General features: G+C 34.8%; 3 protein-coding genes across 4 annotated transcripts; all 3 read left to right on the forward strand.

Annotated features, from left to right (window-relative positions):
- The first annotated feature begins 372 nt into the window (after positions 1 to 372).
- On the forward strand, positions 373 to 10267 carry POK1 (phragmoplast orienting kinesin 1). Of its 2 annotated transcripts, none has more exons than XM_078959528.1 (29): positions 373 to 998; positions 1095 to 1250; positions 1334 to 1417; positions 1516 to 1635; positions 1737 to 1850; positions 1930 to 2022; positions 2109 to 2269; positions 2361 to 2432; positions 2724 to 2811; positions 2914 to 2972; positions 3062 to 3125; positions 3204 to 3269; positions 3337 to 3531; positions 3675 to 3868; positions 3941 to 4010; positions 4100 to 4168; positions 4250 to 4308; positions 4752 to 4818; positions 4999 to 7530; positions 7602 to 7709; positions 7790 to 7953; positions 8046 to 8103; positions 8187 to 8261; positions 8372 to 8611; positions 8693 to 8791; positions 8875 to 8949; positions 9035 to 9093; positions 9505 to 9616; positions 9715 to 10267. In XM_078959528.1, the coding sequence occupies exons 1-29, from the start codon at positions 543 to 545 to the stop codon at positions 9982 to 9984; spliced, it is 5979 nt and encodes a 1992-aa protein (XP_078815654.1). In that variant the 5' UTR covers positions 373 to 542; the 3' UTR covers positions 9985 to 10267. The 2 variants fall into 2 exon arrangements, with proteins under 2 accessions (XP_078815654.1, XP_078815655.1); XM_078959529.1 differs by having other exon boundaries at positions 3409 to 3531.
- A 3628-nt stretch (positions 10268 to 13895) lies between these two features.
- Positions 13896 to 21622, forward strand: LOC145000078 (protein serine/threonine kinase). The gene is made up of 16 exons (XM_078959225.1): positions 13896 to 14135; positions 14249 to 14334; positions 14776 to 16806; positions 16894 to 17221; positions 17299 to 17514; positions 17606 to 17678; positions 17779 to 17984; positions 18070 to 18132; positions 18208 to 18395; positions 18462 to 18573; positions 18652 to 19140; positions 19764 to 20059; positions 20135 to 20366; positions 20740 to 20813; positions 20957 to 21083; positions 21317 to 21622. Exons 1-16 carry the CDS (start codon positions 14010 to 14012, stop codon positions 21464 to 21466), a joined length of 4797 nt encoding a protein of 1598 aa, XP_078815351.1. The 5' UTR covers positions 13896 to 14009; the 3' UTR covers positions 21467 to 21622.
- A 1926-nt stretch (positions 21623 to 23548) lies between these two features.
- Positions 23549 to 25716, forward strand: LOC145000787 (S-adenosylmethionine synthase 5). The gene is made up of 2 exons (XM_078960064.1): positions 23549 to 23689; positions 24298 to 25716. The coding sequence occupies exon 2, from the start codon at positions 24308 to 24310 to the stop codon at positions 25481 to 25483; it is 1176 nt and encodes a 391-aa protein (XP_078816190.1). The 5' UTR covers positions 23549 to 23689; positions 24298 to 24307; the 3' UTR covers positions 25484 to 25716.
- The last annotated feature ends 53 nt before the right edge of the window (positions 25717 to 25769 follow it).

Consider the following 25769-nt stretch of genomic DNA (forward strand, 5'->3'; position numbering starts at 1 on the left):
AGATGAAAAAAGAAATATAACTAGATATTATGGCATCCATTTATACGTTATTTTTAACAAACGTTACTAATATTATTAAGTATAAGTGCTTGATAAATATAAAATAAAGTTAACTTAAACGATAATTATAAAATAACAATTTTGTAAAGTAAACATATAATTCAAAATACAAAGCTTATAATTTACTCAATCTAAAATAAACATATTTAAAAGCATAAGCACTCATGATAAGAAATTTGAAAATCCAATGCCGCATTATATAATCCAACGTTTAAAATAGATGGGGTCCATTTTACAATTAAGAGAGTTTTTAAGGGTTAAAAGTAAACAATTTAAACCCAGCCGATCGATCACTGTTTAATTTGAAAACAGGCGCTTCTCTCTCTTTCTTATCATCGTCCCGCTTTCAGCTTTTTAGCTGATGATGATACCTTTCTGTGTTTCCTGTATTGCTTTCATGCTCGCCACTATGATTCATCATTATTGAATCCTTCAAGATCATTAGTTTTCAAGAAGATAGATTATTTCATTTTAATTTGAAAATGGTGAAAGACAGTTTGAAGAGCAGTCAAGCTGAGGGAAATGAGAATCAGTTCGATAAGACACTGTCGAACTCGAATCCATTAGATATCCCCTTTTCAAGAACTCCATTGAATGCGATACCAGATCCGTCACAATTCTCCAAGGAATTTCTTCAAGAGGTTATGATTCATAATGGATTTAAGGACAAATCTCTAGAAGCTGGTTCTACTTCTAACCGAAGGAAATTTGATTCGGCGCATAGTACACCAGCTAGGAGTGTTTCGAGGACCACTTATGTCGGTCAATTGGGGGCTTGTACAGGGCCAAGGGCTCTTCAAAGTACAGGGGAAAGAGGAGCGAACAGCTCTAGGGTTTCGAGAAGGATTTCAAACGTGAATTGCGAGCCGCCACCTACTGAGGTTCCACATTTTGAGCTTGTCGAGGATCCTTCCTTTTGGAACGATCACAATGTTCAGGTCAGTTGCATTATTACTTTTTATACCTTCCATGGATGAAACTTTATTAAATGTATATCCATGTCTTGATGGGGTGAGATTTTTTTTAATGTGCAGGTATTAATCAGGATGAGACCATTGAGCAATATGGAGAAGATGGGACAAGGGTATGTTCGGTGCTTGAAGCAAGAGAGTTTGCAGACCTTAGCGTGGCTTGGCCAACCTGAAGTCAGATTCACATTCGATCACATAGTGAGTGAGACGATATCACAGGTACTATAATCTCATAATCTGCTTCCACTTTTGACTTATTACATTAATAACGAAAACTAACCGCATGTTTGAGTTATTTTCAGGAAAAGCTTTTCAGGGTTGCTGGATTGCCCATGGTTGATAATTGCATGTCTGGTTATAATAGTTGTATGTTTGCTTATGGTCAGGTATGGCTTGGAAAAACTAATGCTGTTATATTGTTTTGATGTATTATGTGGTTGGTTTTGATTTCTTAATCTCCCAATTTCATGAATCATGAACTCAGACTGGTAGTGGCAAAACATATACGATGATGGGTGAGATAAGTCAAGAGGATGGCAAGCTTGTTGACGACTGTGGGATAACTCCACGTCTTTTTGAATATTTATTCACAAGGATTAAATTGGTAAGATATGTATTATAAAACATTGTACCATGTATGACTAGATTCTATAACACACCCTCATTCCCTTTGATGCCTAAACTGTATCGGGCAATTATTTGTAGGAGGAGGAGAACAGGAGGGATGAAAGACTAAAATATAGCTGCAAATGTTCCTTTTTGGAGATATACAATGAGCAAATCACTGATCTCCTGGAGCCTTCATCCACTAATCTCCAAGTGAGTATCATTCATCTCTTCATTCTGTGCATAAATGTCAGTTTTTCTTGCCCAACATGATGATCTCTTTATTTTATAGGTGAGAGAGGATTTAAAGGAAGGAGTATATGTTGAAAATCTTACAGAGTATAATGTTAAAAACGTTGATGAAGTCCTCAAGCTTTTACTGCAGGTGTGTCAATATAGTGAAACTTTAGACTTTGTTACTGCTTATTTATGATTATATCGGATTTAAAATTAGTTTGCATGGTGTATCAGGGTGCTGCAAACAGGAAAGTGGCAGGAACAGATATGAACAGTGAGAGCAGCCGGTCACATAGTGTCTTCACCTGCATTGTGGAAAGTCGGTGGGAAAAGGATTCCGTGACTCACCTTCGGTTTGGAAGGTTGAATTTGGTAGACCTGGCTGGTTCTGAAAGGTAATTTGGTAGCTTAAACCATCTTTTATATATATATATATATATATTTCATAACTATGACATTCCTTAACTGAAACTACCTGTCATTTAGGCAGAGAAGCTCTGCAGCAGGAGAACGTGTGAAGGAGGCATCTTATATAAACAAATCACTATCAACTCTCGGGTAGGTGGTCAACACTTCAATTGTATGTATATATTAATTAATTATGAAAAACACTACTGAACTATGAGCTACTGACAGTTAGATAAAGTGTATGTATCTTCTTACATAATTATCGGCTGTTGGTTATGGTAATATAGGTTGTAAATAGGTTGCCATTCAGAGGGATAATGATTGATTTACTTTCTTTGTTTAGAACTAATATTGTATATATGTATACATGGAGGCATACAATTACAATGCATGCTCTTGAGTTTGGGACAAGATTTTAAACACAGGTTTTTGTGATTGTAGTCTGGTAATAATGTCCCTGGTTGATGTTGCACATGGGAAACATAGACATGTACCTTACAGGGATTCAAGACTTACATTCCTCCTCCAGGTCAGCAGCTTAAAGCATGAATACACATTGTCTTTCCATAATATGATTTCCTCACATGCTCATTTACACCACCACTTTTTTTTTTTTTCTATCTAAATGCAGGATTCTCTTGGTGGGAACTCAAAAACAACAATCATAGCAAATGTCAGCCCCTCAATGTGGTCAGTATTTGTTTCCTATAAATATGGCTATATCTATGTGAATGTTAGGGCATTATTTGTATGTGTGATTATAACATATTTGTATGCAGTGCTGCGAATGAGACATTAAGCACTCTAAAGTTTGCTCAGCGTGCCAAGCTTATTCAGAACAATGTACGAACATTCAAGTCTTATCTCTCTTCCAATACAAATCTGAAATCCCAAATGCATGAACTTGTTGTATTTATTTAGGCAAAAGTAAATGAAGATGCATCAGGCGATGTGACAGCACTGCAACGACAAATTCAAATGTTAAAGGTATGCTGAAAAGCTGAGCCAAATGTGTTGGGATTTTTTGAGTCAAGTTATATTGGTGAAATTGCAGGAGCAGATGTCCTTATTAGTGAAACATCAAAGAATCTTAAAACCTGTATTTCATGTTGGAACGACTTTCCAGCCCAGCTTAGGTGATGAGTCTTTTGAAAGACAAGAAGAGGCTTGTGGTTGTGGCGAAGATGTCTGTGACAACTTTCCAGCTTTTAGGACCTTACACTCTCAAACCAAACCCATAAATGGACTTGTACGTTATGATTCTTTCATTCTAGTTTACCATCTAATTCTATCTATTGTAATTGATATTTGTGTCATTATTTTGCTTGATGTCATGTTTTTATAACACAGGAGATGAATATATTTTATGGTCTCATCATATTCATACTGCAGGCTCTTCCAAAAGAAAAAGATGTTCAGTGTACCAAAATGTTGCTAAGATTTCGGGAGGAAAAAATTAAACGCTTGGAATTGCTTGCAAATGGCATCATTTCTACTGACCATTATCTCATGGATGAAAATATGGCTTTAATGGAAGAAATTCATCAGCTACAAGCTAGGATTGATAAAAATTCTCAAGTAACAAGGTTTGCATCACCTTTATGCCTCAAAAATTTGATTTTTTTTACATCCTCAACATCTTTTCCTATTGTCATCAGGTTCCAGGATTGCTATGAACACGGTGAGCGTGGAGCTTTGTTAGCTGAAGTTTTAGCATTGCATGATCAGGTACACTGATTTTAAAAAAAATAGAAATACAAAATCATATACAGTTGAGAAAGAACCCTGAAACATTTTTTTTTTCTTGTTATGCAAAGCTTCTGAAAACACTGGAGGTTGAAGAAAGTTATGTAGAGCAAAATTTTCCAACTGAAAGACAAAACGAGGTTTGTGGTGCATCCTCTCATGGTTAACGTTAGTTTTGGGATATTCACTGAAAACTAAACGCTAAGGTTGAGTTAATGCAGGATGACAAATCATCAATGGAGTTAGAGGAGTACAAGTGTGCCAATTCCAAATTGATTAGGTGCGTTTCAACTTATAGTCTTCTTTAGCATCTCTGCTATGTAGTTTATGTTGCTTACCTTATACATTTCTTGAGTTGCCAATCAATGAACACACCTGAACAGTTTTCACTTGCTTTGACTTTCTTTGCTTCTTACCTATTGAACTTTTTCATAAAGTTGTGCATCTTACTTTGTCTTTTGCTCTGTGCGTTAAATTATTGACTAAACTCACTGAAGCATATATAATAAATATATGGATCTTGGTCTTTGTTAGATATAGCGTATGTACTTGGTTACATAATTTTAGGCTGTTAATTATGGTGATATAGCTTGAATCTCAGGGTGATACTGATTGATATAGTTTCCTAGTTTATGTTGATTATCTTTCTTTTTTCTGGGCCTAAGATTGTATATGATCTTGAGGCTTGTGGCTAATCTTCAAATTTAATTCCGTAATTTGCAGGAAGGTTGATGAACTGAAAACAGAACTGAGCAAATACATAAGCTATAACCAAACAGCAGCATATCCTGTAAGCACGATATATTCAACTTTAATTTAAATTGGATATTTATGGATTCTATTTCTCTTCAAGAAGCTAAAAGATCTAAACTCCAAAGAATTCTTGATATGCCAAATTTAGCTCAAAATCCTTGTTATATCAATTCAAAGCATCTTTAGCTTCAATAATTTTAATTTATTGATTTTGCAGGTTGGAAGCTTGTTGAGTAGCATTGGTTTAGGAGATGGGATGGAAGGTTGTGACGAGTTAGTGAAAGGAGTAGTACCTGGTAGTAATTGTCTCAAAAGGGACAACATGTTGCAATCGAGTGACAATATAGAAGAGCTAATGGAAGCAAAAGCCTTGTTAGGTGCCATGAAATCTGAGCAGGCCAGATTGGTTGAAGAGCTACAATATATTCGCCAAGAGAATGATAGGTTGGTGGAAACCTTAAACAACACCAACAATGCACAAACACATGAGACCCATACTTCAGAAAACCAAAACCAAAACCTGCCACCTGTCACTGACAACAGCATGATGGATTTACAAGCCAGATTGGACAAGATGGCTAAAGACCTTGAAGATGATCTTGAGGATCGCTCATCACATTCATCTCTCAAGAACGAAGTTCGTTTAGTTGATGAGGAAGTTGAGAACGAAGCAACTAACGCGATTCTTAATCTACAAGAAGAATTAGCATCTCTTCAGGTGAAATATCACGGAAGATTGTGTAGCATGTCTGAAGAAAACAAGAAGCTAAGAAGAATTATAGAAGCAAAAGAGGATGAGGTGTATACGTTGCATACTGAGTGGGAGAGGGCAAGTTTAGAGCTCACAAGCTTTCTGTTAGATGGTTCTAAATCTCTCAAAGATGCATCTGGTCAAATAGAAGCTATTGCCTGTTCATTTCCACACTATAATGTTTCGGTTACTGAACATGTTAAGAAGGCTGCAATTGTTTGTATTGAGAAACAAGAAACAATTCTAAGACTGGAAAAGAACCTGGTGGATGCTCAAACTACAATACTAGAAATGCAGGAGAAACTGAATTCGTTAAGGACTGCAACAATTGCTTTGACCGAAATTCAGTCAACACAACATGATGAAAGGACCAAAATTGAAAATCAGGTTGAAGACTTCATGGAAGGGATTTGTGAGATGAGGAAAAACTTATTAGAGCTCAAAGAAACTAATAAAATGGTGGAGGGAAGGGGATGTACGCATCAAATGCAAGAAAACCAGTTGTTAATGGTGCAGCGTATAATAACTGAACTTGTTTCAATAAATTACAAACTTGATAACATGAAGGCTTATTTTGAAGACTTGGATGATTTTTCGACTGATATTTCTACTTCTAGCTCTAATCTTTCTGATGACGAAGATCTGCAAGAGAACATAGAATATTCAAGCAATCAAGAATCAGAGAAGCAAGATAAAAAGACACATTTGTTTTTGAAGAAGCAATTCACGATGGCTTATGAAGCGTTCATCAAATTAGATGTTCAATTGGCTTCAGTCTTCAAGGACAAAGAATATGTACACAACTGTATGAAGATCGATGAGAAAAAGACACCTAAAGCGGATAGCTTTTTCAGCAAGTTTGAGGAGGCGCGTGCAACCATGAATGAAGCTGATAATATGTTGAATGTGTTGATGAAAGCAAATGAAGAAGCAAAAGTGTTAGCTGGTAGATGGAAACAAGCTGCAGAAGATGTAATGGTGGATAAGGCAAGCTTAGTTGAAGAACTTGCAAATTCGGTGTCTGTTCTAGAAGGTTCTTTCCATCACCTGAAAAAGGAGGCTGAGAATTCATGCCACTTAATGTATTCAGATGCATTGGCAATGTTCCATGGTGTCCGCCATGACATCAGTGAATCAAGATCATCATTGCAAGATATCTATGCCGAAAGAATGGAAAATTCTTTTGCCTCTTTTGTGGTACAACAATGCCAGATTGGAGAATATAACAAGAAATCCAAACTGGGATCCAGACTTCATGAAGAGCTTATAAAACATGTTGAAACCCTTCGATTCAGACAAAACCCTTCAACGATTAATGATAGTGAAGAAGAGGTTAATTATAGTGCACTGGCTGCTAGCAAGGAATCAGAGGATTTGGGTGAACGTGATCTTATTGGTGAAAACTTAAAGCTAAATAAAGAATTGGAACGGAAAAACACTTTGTTAAATGGTTTACTTTTCGATTTAAGCTTGTTACAAGAATCAGCTTCTACAAGAAAAGACATGAAAGATGAAGCTGAAAAGTTATTCGCAGATTTAAGACAAGTACAACATGAGCTAAAGATGAAAACGACTCAGCTTGATGATATGCTGATTCGATATGAAAAACTCGAATCTTGTTTATCTGATACCGAATCTGCTCTTTCGGCCTCAAAATCTTGTCTACAACATGCTGAAGAAACTGTGAATGCACTGTCATACCAAAATGGTGAATTGAGAAGTCTTTTAGAGGATTTATATCATAAAAAGTCAGAAACCGAAGAGAAACTCGAAGAACAAAAGGAGATTGTTAAATCTTTAGAAAAGGAAATTGATTGTGGAGCTTCTTCGGTACAAGAACAGTTCTTATTTTCTTTAGAAGGGATTACAGATGATCTGAAGAGGGTTTCCAGTGAGAGAGATCAGCTATGTGAACAAGTTAATTCTTTACAAGAAAAGCTTGAAATGGCGTACTCCATAGCTGATGAAAACGAAGCTATTGCTGTAGAAGCACGCCAGGTAACCAGTTTTTGTGACACATATTATATCAGTGTTTGTTTATAATTTATTTATTCTTTACCATTTTCCAGGTGTCAGAGGCAAACAAAATATATGCTGAACAAAAGGATGAGGAGATTAAGATTCTAGAAAATTCTGTTGAAGAACTTGACAGTACCATAAACGTATTGGAGAAACGGGTTAGTTTCTGTGATTTTGACATGAAGAAAATTCAAGAAGCTGTTGGGTTTTCTTTCTTATACTTTTAACATTCCTTTAGGTGAATGACATGGAAGAGGAGCTACAAAGACAACACAAGATAAGAGATTCACTGGAAGTGGAACTCCAATCATTAAGTCAAAGACTGTTAACTGTTGAAAGCTTTAGAGACTGCATGGATTCTGATAACAGTAACCTTGACCAATATGAGTATCAAATTTCAAGGTCTGGATTTGTGGCCTCTTGTAAAATCTCAAGGATCCTTTTCTTTTTCTGTTGGATTTAATTGGATAATGGTATGTTTGGTGGGGTCACAGGAAACTTCAAGCACGGATAAAAGATCTTGAAGATGAAAGAGCAGAACAAGCTAATGAGGTGGAACATTTGGACCCTAAAAAATGGAAAACCATCACTTATATGATTCATTTCTTATCACATTTTTGGGAATTGTTTTGCAGATTAAGCAATGTAAAGAGTATATATCTGAACTTGTAATCCATGCAGAAGCTCAAGCTTTACAGTATCAGCAGAAGGTAGAAAAGCATCTGACTTTCTTATGTTGTTCCTGAATGTTATGCATTAATACCAAGCATAACAATACGATACAAAGTAAATGTTTTCATTATGCAATTTGTTTGAACAGTACAAGTCGTTGGAAGCAATGGTTAGTTTAATGAAGACAGGTCCATCAAAGTCTAGCTTAGAAGCACAGTTATTGGAGAAGAGTGAAAAAAGCATGGTGAGAGGAGGAAGGGGTAGTTCACCATTCAGATGCATTGGGAATTTAGTCCAACAGATGAACACAGAGAAGGATCAGGAGTTGTCATTGGCCAAGGCTCGTCTACATGAGCTAGAATCAGTAGCATCAAGTCGACAAAAAGAGGTGATCATTTTAATAATTCATATAGATTCTCTTACACTGTTGCATCTATGAATGATGATGTAAGCTATGTTATGTTAACAGATATGTATGCTAAACACTAAACTGGCAACAGCAGAGAGTATGACACATGATGTGATCAGGGATCTGCTTGGGGTGAAATTAGACATGACTAAATATGCAGTAAGTTTTGAGTTTGTTGATTTTTAATTTTGAGTTTTGAGTTTTAAGTAATGTGTGTGTGTGTGTTGGTGTGAATGATGTAGAACTTGATAAACCAAAAGCAGCTTCAAAAACTGATTGAGAATGCTGCTCAGCAAACACAGGAGTTCATAGCCATGGTGAGTGTCAATTAGTTTGTGAGTTTGAGTGATGGAAATTGAATTTAATAGTATAATATAATATAATGCTTAATAACTGAATCAGGAGCAAGAGATTCGGAAACTCAAGCGACAAATTAATGATTTACATGAAGAAAGAGACAGGTGCGTGTTTTTGTTTTTGTAGTAAAAGGTAGTTTCATTTATTTTTTTATTACAACGTTCTACTTGAAACCTTTTTTTTGTCCTTATTGTGACATTAATTCTACTTTGAAAATGTAGCCAATTATTATAATTTCAATTTTTTGTTATTAGGACATGGACATTATAGTTTGAAAAATTTATCCAATTATGGTGGAAAAAAGAAGTTGGTTTATTTGGGTGACAATGCTATAGCCTATAGCTGGATAGGTTTTTTAAAATACAAATACAAAGTTGTAAGAAGAAGTAGGATGGTGCAATGTAAATTGTAATAAAGAAATGAAGGAAAGTTTGTTCCATTTTTAAACATAGTTTTCATTCTATAAAAGCAAAAAAAAAAAAAGTGTAAGGGGATAAAGTTATTTATTTTTACAGATGCATTTCGGAGATAGATAGGAAAGAAGCAGACATACTTGCTGGTAAAATGAGTGTGGTACAGTTGCAAGGGCGGGACCAGTTGCTGACAGCACAAAACGAAATGCTCAAGGTACTGTACTGTACATTCATTCTCTTTCTCTCTTTTTCTGTAAGCAGAAGCACTTGAATTTTTGATGATGCATAAGCATAATTCATAATGCATTGCAGGCTGATAAAACCAATCTACAGAAACGGGCTGCAGAGTTAGATGACATGATCAAGAAGCTTTTCGGAGGAGGAGGGCAGCATGAGAATTCCATTCCCATTCCCATGCCAAAACCAAAACCAAAACCAACAGCAAGCAGCAGCAGCAGCAGTGAGTTTGGTTTTGGTAAGAGGGTGGCTGACTCAGAGAGGCTGCTTCTACGTGTCAACAATGAACTTGCTCAATATCAATATCAATATCGAAATGGCACCGAAAAAAGGCACGGGTTGTGACCTGTGACTGAGGTTGTTGTTAAGATTGGTTTGTTGATTCGGGAGTGTTTTTTATTATTGGTTATCAGAGGGAGAATGTGTCAATATCTATTTATGTAGTAAGCGAGCTCCATAATTCTGGGTTACAGACTTTATTCTTGCTACACTTAAAAAGGACTAATGAATGAATGTATATGATTGGTATGTAATTGTACAGTGATTTCGAATCAATGCTTTTTTTTTTTATTAAGCAGCATGTATGTATGTAACAAGGTTTGCGTTTCAATCAATGTATTTTAACAAATCACTCATGAAACACCATGAGATATGGTTTTTTTTTTGTTGGTCTATCAACGGTCATAAAATTATGATTTGTCATGACCGGATTTTCTCTAATTTTAATTTAAGCTTTTTTGACTTCTGATTGGGTAGAGATGGAGAAAATAGTTCAAAACTGAAACTTGTGCTCAACTAGCCCAAAGATGGTCCTAAAAAAGACAAACTTCAGTCCTAGACCGGTACTCTAGTCCAGGATAGAAATGTGAGAATGGTGTAAATGAGCCAAGCCGAGCCTCAACATACCCAAGCTCGACTCCAACTCATTTGAATTCATCTAGGCTCGACCTTGAGCTTGGCTCTTTTCAAGCATAGTTTCAAAGTTCGAACTCGGCTTGTTGTAAAAATAACATGCTCGAGCTTAGCTTCGCTCGACTCATTTGTCAGGCGAGCTTAGAGAGCTTAGGCTCGGCTCGAGCTCATTTATGGTTTTTGAGCCCGTTTGATTATTTATGGTTTTTAATGTCTACAAAATTCAATGTCGAAGACGGAATGAAATCAATCATTGAAATGAAATCAATCATTGAATACTCAAAGCCCTAGATGGTATGTCGTGTGAAGTATGCGGAAAGTTAGAAATTGAAATGGAAACAAGAGAATCAATAATGAAGGCTCATTGCTTTGATTTCAAAGGAATTAATAAAACTAGTTATTAATAATATAATATATAAAGTGAAAAAATATATTTATATTATAATACATATAGGCTCATTTAAGATCGCGAGTCTAGTCGAGCTCGGTAAGAAAAACTCGGGCTTGAGCTCGTTTAATAAATGAGCCCCAAGTAAAGCTCAAGTTCGGTTCAGGATCGTTTAACTCGAGTTCGAGTCAAGTTTTTAACGAGTTGATTCCAAATAACTCACGAGTAGCTTGGTTTACTTACACTCTTATGTGAGATTCAAACGACGAGAAAGAAATAAAGAAAAAAAATTACATGATCGACTCATATCTTGTTTCACAACTAAACTAATCTATAAATATTAAAAATAATTATATACCAAAATTCTAATCATAACTTTTCAAACCGTAATTTAATACATAACTAGACCTTTCAAGTTTTATAAATAAAATATACACCAATTTACTTTTATATTATAGAAAAAAGGCAACAAATTATTTCCAACAATTATATATATATATATATATATATATATATATATATATATATATATATATATATATATATATATATATATATATATATATATATATGGGAAAAATGAATATACCCTTAAGGGTATATAAGCTTAAGTACCCAAACTCATAATAATAAGGAGTTTTGTTTAATATATTCATTATAATATTGTTAAACTTCAATTCTTAACTTGATTTATATTCAATATTTTTAAGTTTTCACTACTATCTGCTTTTTACATCACATCTTTTTATCGAACAATTACTAGGTTATATATATTATTGTTGAAAATGATAATTATGTAATAGGAAGATAAATATGAAATTTATAAAAATCTTTGAAGTAATTCAATTTAGAAGTTGAATTATAAGAACATTGGACAATTACAATGTCTATATATGATACAAAATGATGTAGTATGGTGAGTTTGGGTACCTAAGCTTATATACCCTTAAGGGTATATTCACTTTTCCCTATATATATATATATATATATATATATATATATATATATATATATATATATATATATATATATATATATATATATATATATATATAAAAGAATATATAAAAGACAATTAATATTTTACATATTTTTAAGATTGGAGAATTAAATATTAAAAATATATGATCACATTTTTATTTTTTGTTTGTAGCTTGTAATTGTTAATTATATAAAAAGTTATTTTTGGTTGGATTCTTTTTAAATCTATTATATTACGAACTACTAAGTATATTATATTTTATACAATTTATTAAAACTAATCGGTTATCAACCTTTTTGACCTAAAAATTTGTAACAATAAAAAATATTGAATTGAAACTAATCAATTGGTCGAGAAAAAACTATAAAAATTGAAAAGCACTGGACATAGACCGTCGTCTGCTCCTAAAAAGATTTGTTTTGTTTTTGTACAAAAAAAGAGGAACAGTTTATGATAAGACTGAAACTAGTTTTTTTTGCATATTTACTTTTTGGTATATGATTGTTTATTTGATGGTGTTAATTTAATTAAATAAAACATTGAGGAACTTATAATTTGTAATTACAACTCTTTTTTTTGTTTTCATTTATGTAAATTTTGTTGAAAAATAAATGTGATTTTAATAACTAACGGTTTTATTTTCTAATATAGAATCAAACAAATTATATATTAAAAAAGAAATATTAACGTAAAGTAAGTTCAATTAAAATGTTTCAAAATACGACCCACAAGCACAAAAGAATATTAAAGTGAATTATATTTTAATTATATTTTTAGAACGATAATCCACACACATTCTAATATGCTCATAAATTACTTTTATATAGACATGATTTGATACTTTAACCTAATAGAATGAAAAATCTAACCATACCATTTGTTCATTGATACTTTATCCTAATAGAATGAAGAATCTAACCATACCATTAGAACAAAGACCTACCAATAAATTTTAATTAAATATTTGATGTAAACATAAGACATTCATATCATATTATAAATGTTAACAAAAAGCAACATAACAATTTATTATTATTATTTTAATATAAACTACTTTATATATATATATATATATATATATATATATATATATATATATATATATATATATATATATATATAAAGTAGTTTATATTAAAATAAGAATAATTATATATATTGACCTCCTCCACTAATTTTTTCATTATTTAAGTTTATTTTATCTTGTTTTACCCTTAGATTCTAATATCTTAAGTTTCAATTTCTTAGTTTAATCTATAATGTTTTTTTTTCTTCTCCAAAGAGTAGTCTATAATGTTTTCATCATATAAAATTCTAAAATTATAATTTAATTTATACAACTTCCACCCCATGTTTCTAAATATTTTCAAACATTTGATATTTATTTTAACTTATCCTATTTTATTCAAATATATGTTCTTGTTTAATTAACCCCTATAAGATTATAAAAGCTTCAAAAATCCATCTTTTTTGTTTAATTCATTTTGCTTTACCCCTAGTATTAAATATTCATAGTTTTTGTTTTTTGATTTTATTTATCTCTTGTTACCCGTTCCATATATTTCAAATTTAACAACAATATTTTATTTGTTAGTTGTTAAGCGGAGGGGTCACAGTCAAAGTTTTATATTTTTGGGCAAAAAATGTATAAAATGAAAATATGAGAACTATTTATAACTAAAAACTCAGAGGGTCTACAGCTCAGCCCCTTACCCTTATAAAGCTCCACCAATAGTAAAAAAAAAAAAAAAAGTTCAATACTATAAAAAAATAGGTTCAATAATCAACACTATAAAAAATAGCATATATGACCCTTTTTATTATTATTTTTTTTATTTTTTATTTTTTTTTTAATTTTTAATTTTAAATATCTTGTTTTTATTATTTTTGTCAATATATTGTTATACAATATGTTTAAGGAAAAAGAAAAAGTAATCGGTAATTGTGTGTATTTTTGGTTGTACAAGTTTCACGATTTCTGAAGTAGCAAAATCGATTAATTTGGTGTTACAGCCAAAATTAAATAAACAAACGATCCATTGAAATCAGCAGTGTTAACATGCCCCTCCCATGAAATTAATCGAGTAAATGGAACTTCAAATGTGCTTCGACTGTCTTCAACGTCAACTTCGAATCGATTTCTCTGACAAACTCCTTCTCAATTATGCCATTGCTGCTTCCGCCCTTCCATTCGGCTCCGACGCCGTTGTTCAGGTGATATCATTTCCTTCGCTGTGTCTGTCTATGTTAATATATATATATTATACAGTCAGCCAACTATGTTATGTGTCATGTATGATTGCTAAAATTTGAGGGTCTTGATGCAGGTTCTAAATTCTGATGGGGAGGTTTCACCTCACTTCATATTGATGTATTTGCCGATTAATCAAGATGATTGCTTCACCAATTACATGTATGATCATCTGCGCCATTTCTATAATTTGGGGATTTTAATATTAGGAATTAGCTTTTATTTTTTTGTTTCTTTTACTAGAATTGACATGTTCATTTTGCTATTACATGATCCATTTTTGTGGCGAATTCTCCCACTAAGTTAAACTGTTGGTTAGTACATTACATGATCCAGTTGTACATTACAGTTTACTAATTCGATTTCCCGAATGAAAGTAAACTTCCTAAATCTCTACCAATAGATCACAATAACACATCATATAAAGTTGCCCTATTGATTTGCATCTAGTTTGTATTGTTACATGAGTGAGTATTCATCTTTGGAAGTTTCAAATTTCTATAGCTCTCAAGAATATTGTACCACCAGATAACTAATAACTAATTTCCATCTTATAGAGTTTATTTAATTATAATACAACTGGATCTCCATTTGTTTCTACAGTAACGAGCATTGTCCAGAAAAACCAACTGGAAATGACTATAAAGCAAAGGATAACACGCCTTCATCAATTCTACCTCAAGATCAACACGAGGTTACCACTGGGGATCTTCATGATAAACCAAATGAAGCTCTGTTTTTGGCAGATAGTGGGGGAAAAACATCCTTACCTGGATTAGAGTGCAACAGTTCAACCTGCTACTTCTCAACAAGTTTTTCTTGCTTGAGGACACTTACAGCCTTGGTTCCAATCTCTCAAATTGGTCCCATATCATTTCCTGCTTTAGAGAATCTAGCTTCAAATTTCTCATCTGGGATTACAGAAGATCATTTACTTCACTCACTTACTCTTCTGATACAAGGAAAACCAACAGGAAGAGATAGCATTAACTTTCTTGATTTAATTGGGATACCCTCATTTACAGAAACCACTTTTCCTGGATGCATAAGACACCCAAACATAGTACCAATCTTGAGCATAATGAAATCATCCACCCATATCAGTTTAATACTACCAAAAACTCCTTACACCTTGGAAAACATTCTTCACTACAGCCCTGACGCCTTAAAGTCAAACTGGCATATCAAGTTCTTGATGTATCAACTACTCTCTCCCTTGAGATACATGCACGGATTAGGGATTGCCCATGGCAGCATATCTCCATCAAACGTATTGCTAACTGATTCGTTATGGTGTTGGCTTCATATTGGTGATACCCTACAATCAAACTCCAACATATCCAGAAGTAAGATTGGTTGTTGCAGTGACACCTGTGAGTCAAGTAAAGTCTATGCTGATTTGAAGCTAACCGATTGGCATACTGGTTTTATTCGTTGGTGGAGTGGAGAAATGAGTAACTTTGAGTATCTCCTGTTGTTAAACAGAATAGCTGGTAGGAGATGGGGTGATCATACTTTCCACACTGTTATGCCATGGGTTATTGACTTTAGTGTAAAACCTGATGAAAATAACGACATGGGTTGGAGAAATTTAAGTAAAAGTAAATGGCGTTTGGCAAAAGGTGATGAACAGTTGGACTTTACATACTTAACATCAGAAATCCCACATCATGTGTCAGATGAATGCCTCTCAGAACTTGCTGTTTGTAGTTACAAAGCAAGAAGGTTGCCTTTAAGTGTTTTGCGTACAGCTGTCCGTTCGGTCTATGAACCAAATGAATACCCCTCTACAATGCACAGGCTTTATCAATGGACCCCTGATGAATGCATTCCTGAATTTTATCAAGATCCACAGATTTTCCGTTCTATACATTCTGGAATGTCTGATCTGGCAGTACCTTCATGGGCTGGTGGGCCCGAGGAGTTTATTAAATTGCATCGGGAGGCTTTGGAAAGTGATCGTGTATCAACTCAGATTCATCATTGGATAGATATTATCTTTGGCCACAAAATGTCAGGGGAAGCAGCCATTTCTGCAAAAAATGTCATGTTGCCCCCTTCAGAACCTACAAATGCCAGGTCAGCAGGTCGGCGCCAGCTCTTCAGTATACCCCATCCACCTCGTTGGTGTGTTATAAAGAAGACTAGTCAACATAACAGTGAGAAGAATCTGCTTCATGATACATTTAACTTGCAAGCATTAGAGGAAGCAGCTACATTCATTGAACATGCTTCCCATATAAGTCCTATCTACAGAAATGATCTTGTAAAGGACAATTTAGAAGAAGTCGGATCTGACACATTTAAAAATGGGAGAGACTCGAAATTGGCATCAGTTATTGATATAAATTTCCTTCTTCAGACGATTGAGACAGATGATAGTACTTCAGGGTACCAAGATTTCCTTCTGTGGAGACAAAAACTATCTTCTTCAGCAAATCTTTCTGTAGATATTGCAAATGATGTATTCTCAACTGGTTGTATTTTAGCAGAACTACATTTGAGAAAGCCACTTTTTAATCCAACTTCATTAGCACAGTACTTACTTAGTGGTGTTCTGCCTAAATTGATGCATGAACTGCCCCCTCAAGTGAACATTATTGTTGAAGCATGCATTCAGAAGGACTGGAAGAGGTACCCTTTTTGAATTACTATCCTTTTTTCTATAACTTTTTCAGGTAATAATTAGGAACATGACTTTCTTTTTATAATAATAATCAGGAGGCCTTCTATTAAGTCTCTTTTGGAATCTCCCTACTTCTCATCAACAGTGAGGTCATCATACCTGTTTCTTGCCCCACTTCAACTTTTAGCAAAAGCTGGTTCTCGACTCCATTATCTTGCAAGTTATGCAAAATCTGGAGCTTTGAAATCAATGGGAAGTTTTGCAGCTGAAATGTGTGCGCCCCACTGCCTACCTCTTTTACTCACACCTTTAACTGACACAGAAGCAGAATGCGCGCATATAATGCTGAAAGAATTCTTGAGGTGTCTGAATTTGGTATCCGTGAAGACACTTATCTTGCCTGTGATCCAGAAAATTCTGCAGGCTGGTTTCAAATCTTATTCTTTGATTCTTGATTTGGACAAATTTAAGTTTTTGTTGACTTAAAGCTTCTTGTGTAGACGACAGGTTATTCACATATGAAGGTCTCTCTTCTTCAAGACTCATTTGTACGTGAGTTATGGAGCAAGATTGGTAAACAGATGTATTTAGAGTACATACATTCTGTGGTTTTATCAAATTTATATGTTTCTCCTCATAAGACTTCATCTGGGGCTGCCTCTGTGCTTTTGATTGGCTCAAGTGAAGAGCTTGGTGTTCCAGTTACTGTTCATCAGGTTTAATAACCAATAAACTTGTCAAATTTTCTTGATTATAACTTATACAATCTGTCCATATCAGTTAACTAATTCATCACTCCTTATCCAGACAATATTGCCCCTGATTCACTGCTTCGGAAAGGGTCTTTGCAGTGATGGAATTGATGTCATTGTTAGAATTGGTAAGTGTTAACCATGGTTCTTTTTTTGTAAACAAATGATTGTGTTTTTTTTTTTTTTTTTTTTTTAATGTTATAAAACTAACTGTTTTTTAACATTCAGGTGGTCTTTTTGGGGAGACTTTCATTGTTAAACAGATTCTTCCATTATTAAAAAACGTTATACGATCATGTATGGATGTCTGTAAAGTGAGTAGGCCTGAACCTATGCAAAGTTGGAGTGCATTGGCCCTTATGGATTGTCTGATGACACTAGATGGAATAATGGAATTATTGCCAAATGAGGTGGTTGTCAAAGAGCTAATCGAGGTGTGTAAACACTGTTAAATTGTCAATAATATATTCCTGATTCAAGAAGTGATATGAATTGACGGCTGCATTTATGACTTACCAGGATGGAGGTTGCCTCTATATTCAGCTTCTCATGATACCCAATTTGGGAATCCCTGCACTTCAGGTGTTGTAGTCTTTCTTACTTTTATTTATTATTATTTTAGTTAGAAGTATAAAAATAGGGTTTTATTTTTGGCAGGTGGCTGCTACAAGTCTTGTTACAGTTTCCCAACAGATTGGACCAGAATTAACATCAATGTATGTGATGCCAAAACTTAAAGAACTCTTTGAAAGACTCGCCTTCTCCGAGGAAACTCGCAGTGGAAGCCAGAAAGTTTCTAAAATTAGAATTGAGGAAGAGCAGACACAAAACAGAATGGATCTTGTGTAGGTTTTCCATTTTTGCCCTCTTTAACTAATAAATATGAATATGATGCATTTTCATGTTGACAGGTTGCTTCTGTATCCACCTTTTGCTTCACTTCTTGGCATAGAGACACTTCGTAAGTGTTGCACCACATGGTTGATTCTTGAACAGTTTCTTCTGTGGAATCATAATTGGAAGGTGGGATGTATTTTTTTATTTAAAAAAAAAAAAAAAATACAGTATGTTGCTTACTTACACATTAGTTGCACGCCTTAGTGGGAAAACACAGAGGAAAGTTGTCGTGGTGGGAGAAGGGGGAATCACAAGAAGAATCCAATGTCTGAATACAGTCCTGCTAAAATGTTGCTTCATGGATTCGGATGGTCAGTTCCCCAGTCACAGGGAGAAAAAGGTCCGAAAAACTCATCGCCACATCATCATAAGCGGCAGGTGACATCAGCATCAGCATCATCGATGTCTAGAGAGCAGGAACCGTGGGTTTGGTTCCCTAGTCCTGCACCTAGTTGGGATGGACCTGATTTTCTTGGTCGAATTGGGGCTTCGAGTAATGAAGGTCCATGGAAAATCAGTGCGTCTGTGATACACTCGATCCGTGCCCACCATGGGGCACTTCGGTCGTTTGCTGTTTGCCAAGATGAATCTACGTTTTTTACGGCCGGAGTTGGTCCAGGGTTCAAGGGATCTGTCCTCAAGTGGGATCTATCAAGAGTTGCTTCTTCATCTGGGTATCATGCCCATGAAGAGGTTTCTTACTACTTAATACCTAATTCTTATCTTATTTATTAAATTTTTGTCATAAATCTTTTCATTCTTTTTTGAGCACATTACCTTTCCACCCCCCTGTGGTCAAAAAAAGTATCTTTTAGGATTTTTGGTCCCTGTGGTATTTTTAGACTTAGTTGATCAACCTTTTCTGGTCCGAGGCTGATGCCGTTTATAGAAGTACGTTATACACATGCAAATTGACCTTTTTACCCTACATTATATATATTTGTTAATTTTATTAAACCTATGTAAAATAACACTGTAAAGTACAAAACATGACAATACAAAATGATATAATTTATGTGATTTTGAATTTTGATATCCAATGTTTTGATTTATGGAGTTTTGGTTGAATTCGGTTAGAGTTTCTTGAAAAGGAAGATAAAGGAGATGAAGAAAATGGAGAGAGAAGGGCAATATGGTGTATTTTTATAAAAGTAAATGATGGCCTTTAAACATAAACGATCAGGGACCAAAAATAGTACCACAAAAACCTAGTATAGGCTATTATAGCATAGGGACTAAAATTGTAATCTAGCCTTGTTTTATTATATTGGGTTAGGGTAAAGGTTAATGTTAGTGTATATGTTGATATTGGTCAGGTTGTGAATGACATTTGTGCCCTGGGTTCCTCAGAAAGAATGGCTTCTTGTGATGGCACAATTCACATTTGGAATAGCCAATCAGGAAAGGTTATATCCGTCATTGGTGAAAATACCGGAACCTCCTCCCTGACATCTACATCGAAGATACATTCTGAGCAAGCTAATATGCTTGATTTCAGCTCCCTTAGTAATGGGATTCTAAGCACTAGTTATGATGGGAGTTTATATACTTGTATGCATCACCTACAAACACTAAATAGGCTTGTGGTAGGCACTGGAAACGCTTCTCTCAGGTAAATAATTAAATCACTTTCTGACAACATATCATTTCAAGCAAATTAAACATTTTTTTTTATTGTGGTATTCAGATTCATTGATGTTGAACAAGGTCAAAAGCTTCATTTATGGAGGAGCGATTCTGTTGAATCAAGTTTTCCTTCTTTAATCTCTTCCATATGTTGTTGTGGTTCTTCAAAGATGCAATCTAATGGAGCATCTTGGATTGCAGCTGGATTAAGTTCTGGTCACTGCAGGTTGCTTGATATTAGGAGTGGAAATCTCATCAACTCATGGCAAGCTCATGATGGATATGTCACAAAGGTATGGTATTGGTTGCTTAGGTTATCTACTTTTCTTGCCAATTTCACAAGATATGCCAATGTACTTTCATTTATTTGTTTATCATAGCATCCTACTTTAAATTTTTTTTTTTTTTTTTTTTTTATGGTATTGTACTTTCCAATCTTTTTTTCTCATTAAGGTATTGTATTTTGAAAACTCTACGTAATTGTTTATAGCATTTTATTTTTCATATTAGGACATCATACTTTGAAAGTTTATTCAAATTATAGCAGCTCTGAATATGGAGAACTTGGTAGATTTCTCAAAGTACAACGCTGTAATAGGAAAAAATGAAAGTAGGATGCTATAGTAAACAAATGCTTATTTTCCCTTCCAAATCCAATTCATGCAGATAGCTTCTCCGGAGGACCACTTGCTTGTTTCTAGCTCACTTGACAAGACTTTGCGAGTTTGGGACCTCAGAAAGTAATCTAATCTTCACAATTCTCTTAAGTCTTAACCATACCATACATATATAATAATAATATTAATTTTTATATGCAAATTATCATTTTACCTACCTTAAAAAATGAAAGCAAACCAACATTTCGCATTTTTTTTTTCTTCAGGAATTTGGCATCACCTCTGATTCTATTCAGAGGCCACAGTGATGGTGTATCTGGTTTTTCTGTCTGGGGACAAGATGTTATTTCAATATCCAGAACTAAGATCGGACTTTCTTCCTTATCTCAACAGGTAAACTCTTCACTCATGCATCATGCATCATGCATGTGCTCTTATTTTAATTTACAGTTTTCGTCCCTGTACTTTGTAGAATTGTACGGATATGGTATGGTCCCTGCAAAAATAAATTTTTATCCTTTTTCGTCCTTCAATACTGTATTTACCTTAACTACTATGGTGCTAAGTAAGTCCATGTAAAATGACTAATATGCCCTTAAACCATATGACACTGACACGTGGCACAGGACGGGCAACATCGGATTACGCCACAATACCTGTATATGGCGGACCGTGAATCGAGGAACATGTCAGTGCTGTCCAATATAACCATTTTTCCGTTTTCACGCCTTTTCTTAGTGGGAACTGAAGATGGTTATTTAAAAGTTTGTTGTTAGATTTTTTTGTTTCTGTATTTTTGTATATTACCTTCGTTTAAAGAATTGCATTTAAAGACGCATTTTTTTACTAGCAAAATGTTTGTTCATTAGATTTTACTGTATATAAATAATACTTGTGGATATGGAGTAAAGCAAGCATCTTGGATGGTCAAAGTCAAAGGCTTAACGGGTGGGTATGTAATTGGCCTTTTGGGTTGGTCAAACCTGGTAAGCGGTGAAAAAGTCAAAATGGTGAATCATATTAGTTTAGATCCTTATCGTTTACTTGTAAATATTCGACTAATTCACCAACCAAAAGATTATATCGGTAATCAATCATTACATCATATTTTAAACAGCTTATTTGGTTGATAATTGCATATGCACTGTAATTAAAGGCACCCACGGAGGATATTTGTTGCATTAATATTATATTCTTGACGTCGTGCTGCATGCGAAATCTGTAAGCATTAAATATGCATATCATACCGAGTGGTTTAAGTAATTGACTCATGTTGCACTTTCAAGGAATACAATATTTATCAAACTTTAACTTTATTTAGAAACGTCGAAAAAAGTAGTTATATTACAAACTAAAATATAAAATGGATTTCCCCTTTGTTTTATCACGGATAATATGAAATGTGCGTCTCGGATGTAATATTACCTCATCATTAAATAAAATACTTACAATTTGCGGTTTATCATATTATTTTGACATAATTCTTAAAATGGGACAGTTAAATAGGATAAAATTTCATATCAATCACCAACGTCTTTATATATATATATATATATATATATATATATATATATATATATATATATATATATATATATATATATATATATATATATATATATATATATATATATATATATATATATATATATATATATATATAGAGAGAGAGAGAGAGAGAGAGAGAGAGAGAGAGAGAGAGAGAGAGAGAGAGAGAGAGAGAGAGAATATTTAAAATGGGAACTAACACTTTTACTTTCTGATCAATAACCAAAAACAAAATGGTGCATAGAATCACATGTCATTTTGATGATCCTAACAGCATATCTAAAAAATCAAATTTGATGCTTCATACACTCAAAACTGTCACCAAGAGATCAAAACTCTAACACTACTATTGCATCTACCACAATCACTGCTTCCACCAGGACCACCCTCCCCTTCACCGCCATTAATGAAACCACTGCTTTCCTTCCATCCCCTTTGCTCCCTCCTACTGTTGGAGCCACACCACACCGTCGCTTCCTGACCACCAGCGAAAACCACCGGTTCTCGTGGATCTAGATCTAGGGAAGATAACACTCTCAAATTTGTTGTGTTTGGTGCATTTCATGTATATAGATCTAGAGCTTAGCAGCGACACTGGTGCCGGTGGCTAAGCCACTGACGTATCAAATATGTTACACTACCTCTACCTATCCCCTTCATTATCCTCGTTTTGTCTAACATGTTCTTCGATTGTAGAGTTTCGAGAAGAAAGTTATGAAAACAAGATGACACATGGTGTTCGATTTTCATCTCAGTGAAGTGTGTAAAAGTTTAAACACCGAATGTGTTAAATAGTGTATATTAATGTGTGATTTTATTTGTATTTAAGAACTTATGTGCTTCATATAAATTATATGAATGATTTTTTAATTTTAAGTATTAAATATTAAATTATGAATGAAGTATTAAACGAGTGTATCATATTTGAAAAAAAAGAAAATTAAAAAATGAAATGGAATGATAAGTAATGCTTAACTGAAAAGAAAAAGGATAAAAGGTTAACTGAAACAAGGCTCTTCTGCTTATAGTTAAATAGCAATAATACAATTAATATCATTATTACCAATACAACATGGGATTATTAGTTTTTTATTTGGTTTAAGTATACAGACTAAAAACACACAAGTATTCATATATCACTTGCATTCTCAAAAAGAAATTAAAAGAAAATAATATCATTTTCATTCACCAACTCCTAAGTCCTAAATATGAAAAGAAAAATGCAAACCAAGGGCCAAGATATAATCTAATCTAAGATTCCACCAACACACACACAGAATGAATCTGGCACGTACGTTCCATCTTACACCACTCCCACCTCCATCCCCGCCTATATAAGCAACACCTCCACGGCCTTTACTCCTCGCCCTTAGCTCCTTTGCTTTCAGAAGAGCAAGAAGAGGAAGATCAAACCATACAGATTCATCCTCTCCTTTCTACTCTTCCCAAAGGTATTTGGACTAATCTAATCTAATAATCTACTCCCTTTCTCTGGATTCACGGCCGCCGCAACGCCGGAAAGTTTCTACGTTTGTCGGTGATTGAAAAATCCAAGGCCAAATGTTAAAACTGTGTCGGTTTGCGATGTATTTGTGGTTTTGTTTAACTCGTTAGCCGTGGATTATATGCTTACGTTGATTCTCCCGGTTTTTTAATCATCTCTATGACATGCTAAGTTGCTGTTGAAGTGTGTGCTTTTTGTTGATTCTTCTCGTTAGAGTTTCCATTAGGTTTGAAATTGATATGAAAAACTGTTTATCTTAGGTTGAATTTGATTTATTCTAGCAATTTACTCAGATCTGGAGCTGAATCATAGTTTACTCTGCTTGTTCTAACACCAAATTAGCACAGATCTATCACTTCATCATGCTTTGAATTAGGAATTGTTCCGTGTCGTATGCTTCATTGATCTACCTATTATTTACTCAGTCTGTTTAGGGTTCCAAGTTTTGAGTTGAAATCATGTCACAATTTCGTAATTAAAGGTTTTGTAGCTTCGTTTTTAAGTGTTTTTTTTTTTGTTTTAATTACTTACTGACCAATTTGATCGAATATTCAGCTTTGCAATAATGGAGACCTTCTTGTTCACATCCGAATCTGTCAACGAGGGACATCCAGACAAACTCTGCGATCAGATTTCCGATGCAGTTCTTGACGCCTGCTTAGCTCAAGACCCCGACAGCAAGGTCGCCTGTGAAACCTGCACGAAAACCAACATGGTGATGGTTTTCGGGGAAATCACCACTAAAGCTAACATCGACTACGAAAAGATCGTCCGTGACACCTGCCGGGAGATTGGATTTGTTTCTGATGACGTGGGTTTGGACGCCGACAACTGCAAGGTCCTTGTGAACATCGAGCAACAAAGCCCAGATATCGCCCAAGGTGTCCATGGTCATTTAACCAAGAAGCCTGAAGACATCGGCGCCGGTGACCAGGGCCATATGTTTGGTTACGCCACTGATGAAACCCCTGAACTGATGCCCCTCAGTCACGTCCTCGCCACCAAACTTGGCGCCAAATTGACTGAAGTCCGGAAAAACGGCACCTGTGCATGGCTGAGACCCGACGGAAAGACACAAGTGACGGTGGAATACCATAATGACAACGGAGCCATGGTTCCTCTTCGTGTCCACACCATTCTCATCTCCACCCAACACGATGAAACTGTAACAAACGATGAAATCGCAGCTGATCTCAAGGAACACGTCATCAAACCAGTCGTCCCTGAAAACTACCTTGATGAAAAAACCATCTTCCATCTCAACCCTTCTGGTCGTTTTGTGATCGGTGGTCCTCATGGTGACGCCGGACTGACTGGACGGAAAATCATCATCGACACATACGGTGGTTGGGGTGCTCACGGTGGTGGTGCTTTCTCCGGGAAAGACCCAACGAAGGTGGACAGGAGTGGGGCGTATATTGTGAGACAGGCGGCAAAGAGTATTGTGGCTTGTGGGTTGGCGAGGAGAGCGATTGTTCAGGTGTCATACGCCATTGGTGTCCCTGAGCCATTGTCGGTGTTTGTTGACACTTATGGAACTGGTAAGATTCCTGATAAGGAGATTTTGAAGATTGTGAAGGAGAACTTCGATTTCAGGCCTGGAATGATATCCATTAATCTTGATCTTAAAAGAGGTGGAAATGGGAGGTTTTTGAAAACGGCGGCGTATGGACATTTTGGTAGGACAGATCCGGATTTCACATGGGAGGTCGTCAAGGAACTTAAGTGGGACAAGCCATAAAAACAAGAAGGAAATTCAATTATGTGGTGTTTTCGCTTTTCTTGGTTGGTTGCTTGGTTAAATGTGATTGTCTGTGTGTGTGTGTATGTGTTTTTTCTTTTTAATATATGATTTGTTTTAGTGTTTGTTTAAAGAGGAAGAAGGTGGAAGGGCCTATATAATATATGATGTATAAGAAGTGTATTTGGAGGCATTGCCATTAATAACAAAAATCTAATCTGGTTTTGCTTTCATCTTCATTTGTATAAGTTAGCTGTTTTGTGAGATAGAAGCAGCTTTTGATTTG

Source organism: Lactuca saligna, chromosome 6 (genome assembly GCF_052625555.1).
Source record: "Lactuca saligna cultivar CGN05327 chromosome 6, ASM5262555v1, whole genome shotgun sequence".
In the NCBI taxonomy this organism is placed as follows: Eukaryota; Viridiplantae; Streptophyta; class Magnoliopsida; order Asterales; family Asteraceae; genus Lactuca; species Lactuca saligna.

Bases quoted from the DNA above. Each gene is read 5' to 3' on its own strand.
- POK1 (XM_078959528.1), top strand. From the start codon at position 543: ATGGTGAAAGACAGTTTGAAGAGCAGTCAAGCTGAGGGAAATGAGAAT. The intron at 999-1,094 runs GTCAGTTGCATT...TTTAATGTGCAG, and splicing joins GGAACGATCACAATGTTCAG to GTATTAATCAGGATGAGACC. The intron at 8,262-8,371 runs GTAGAAAAGCAT...TTGTTTGAACAG, and splicing joins CTTTACAGTATCAGCAGAAG to TACAAGTCGTTGGAAGCAAT.
- LOC145000078 (XM_078959225.1), top strand. From the start codon at position 14,010: ATGGAACTTCAAATGTGCTTCGACTGTCTTCAACGTCAACTTCGAATC. The intron at 17,222-17,298 runs GCTGGTTTCAAA...CTTCTTGTGTAG, and splicing joins TGATCCAGAAAATTCTGCAG to ACGACAGGTTATTCACATAT. The intron at 20,814-20,956 runs GTAATCTAATCT...TTTTTTCTTCAG, and splicing joins CGAGTTTGGGACCTCAGAAA to GAATTTGGCATCACCTCTGA.
- LOC145000787 (XM_078960064.1), top strand. From the start codon at position 24,308: ATGGAGACCTTCTTGTTCACATCCGAATCTGTCAACGAGGGACATCCA.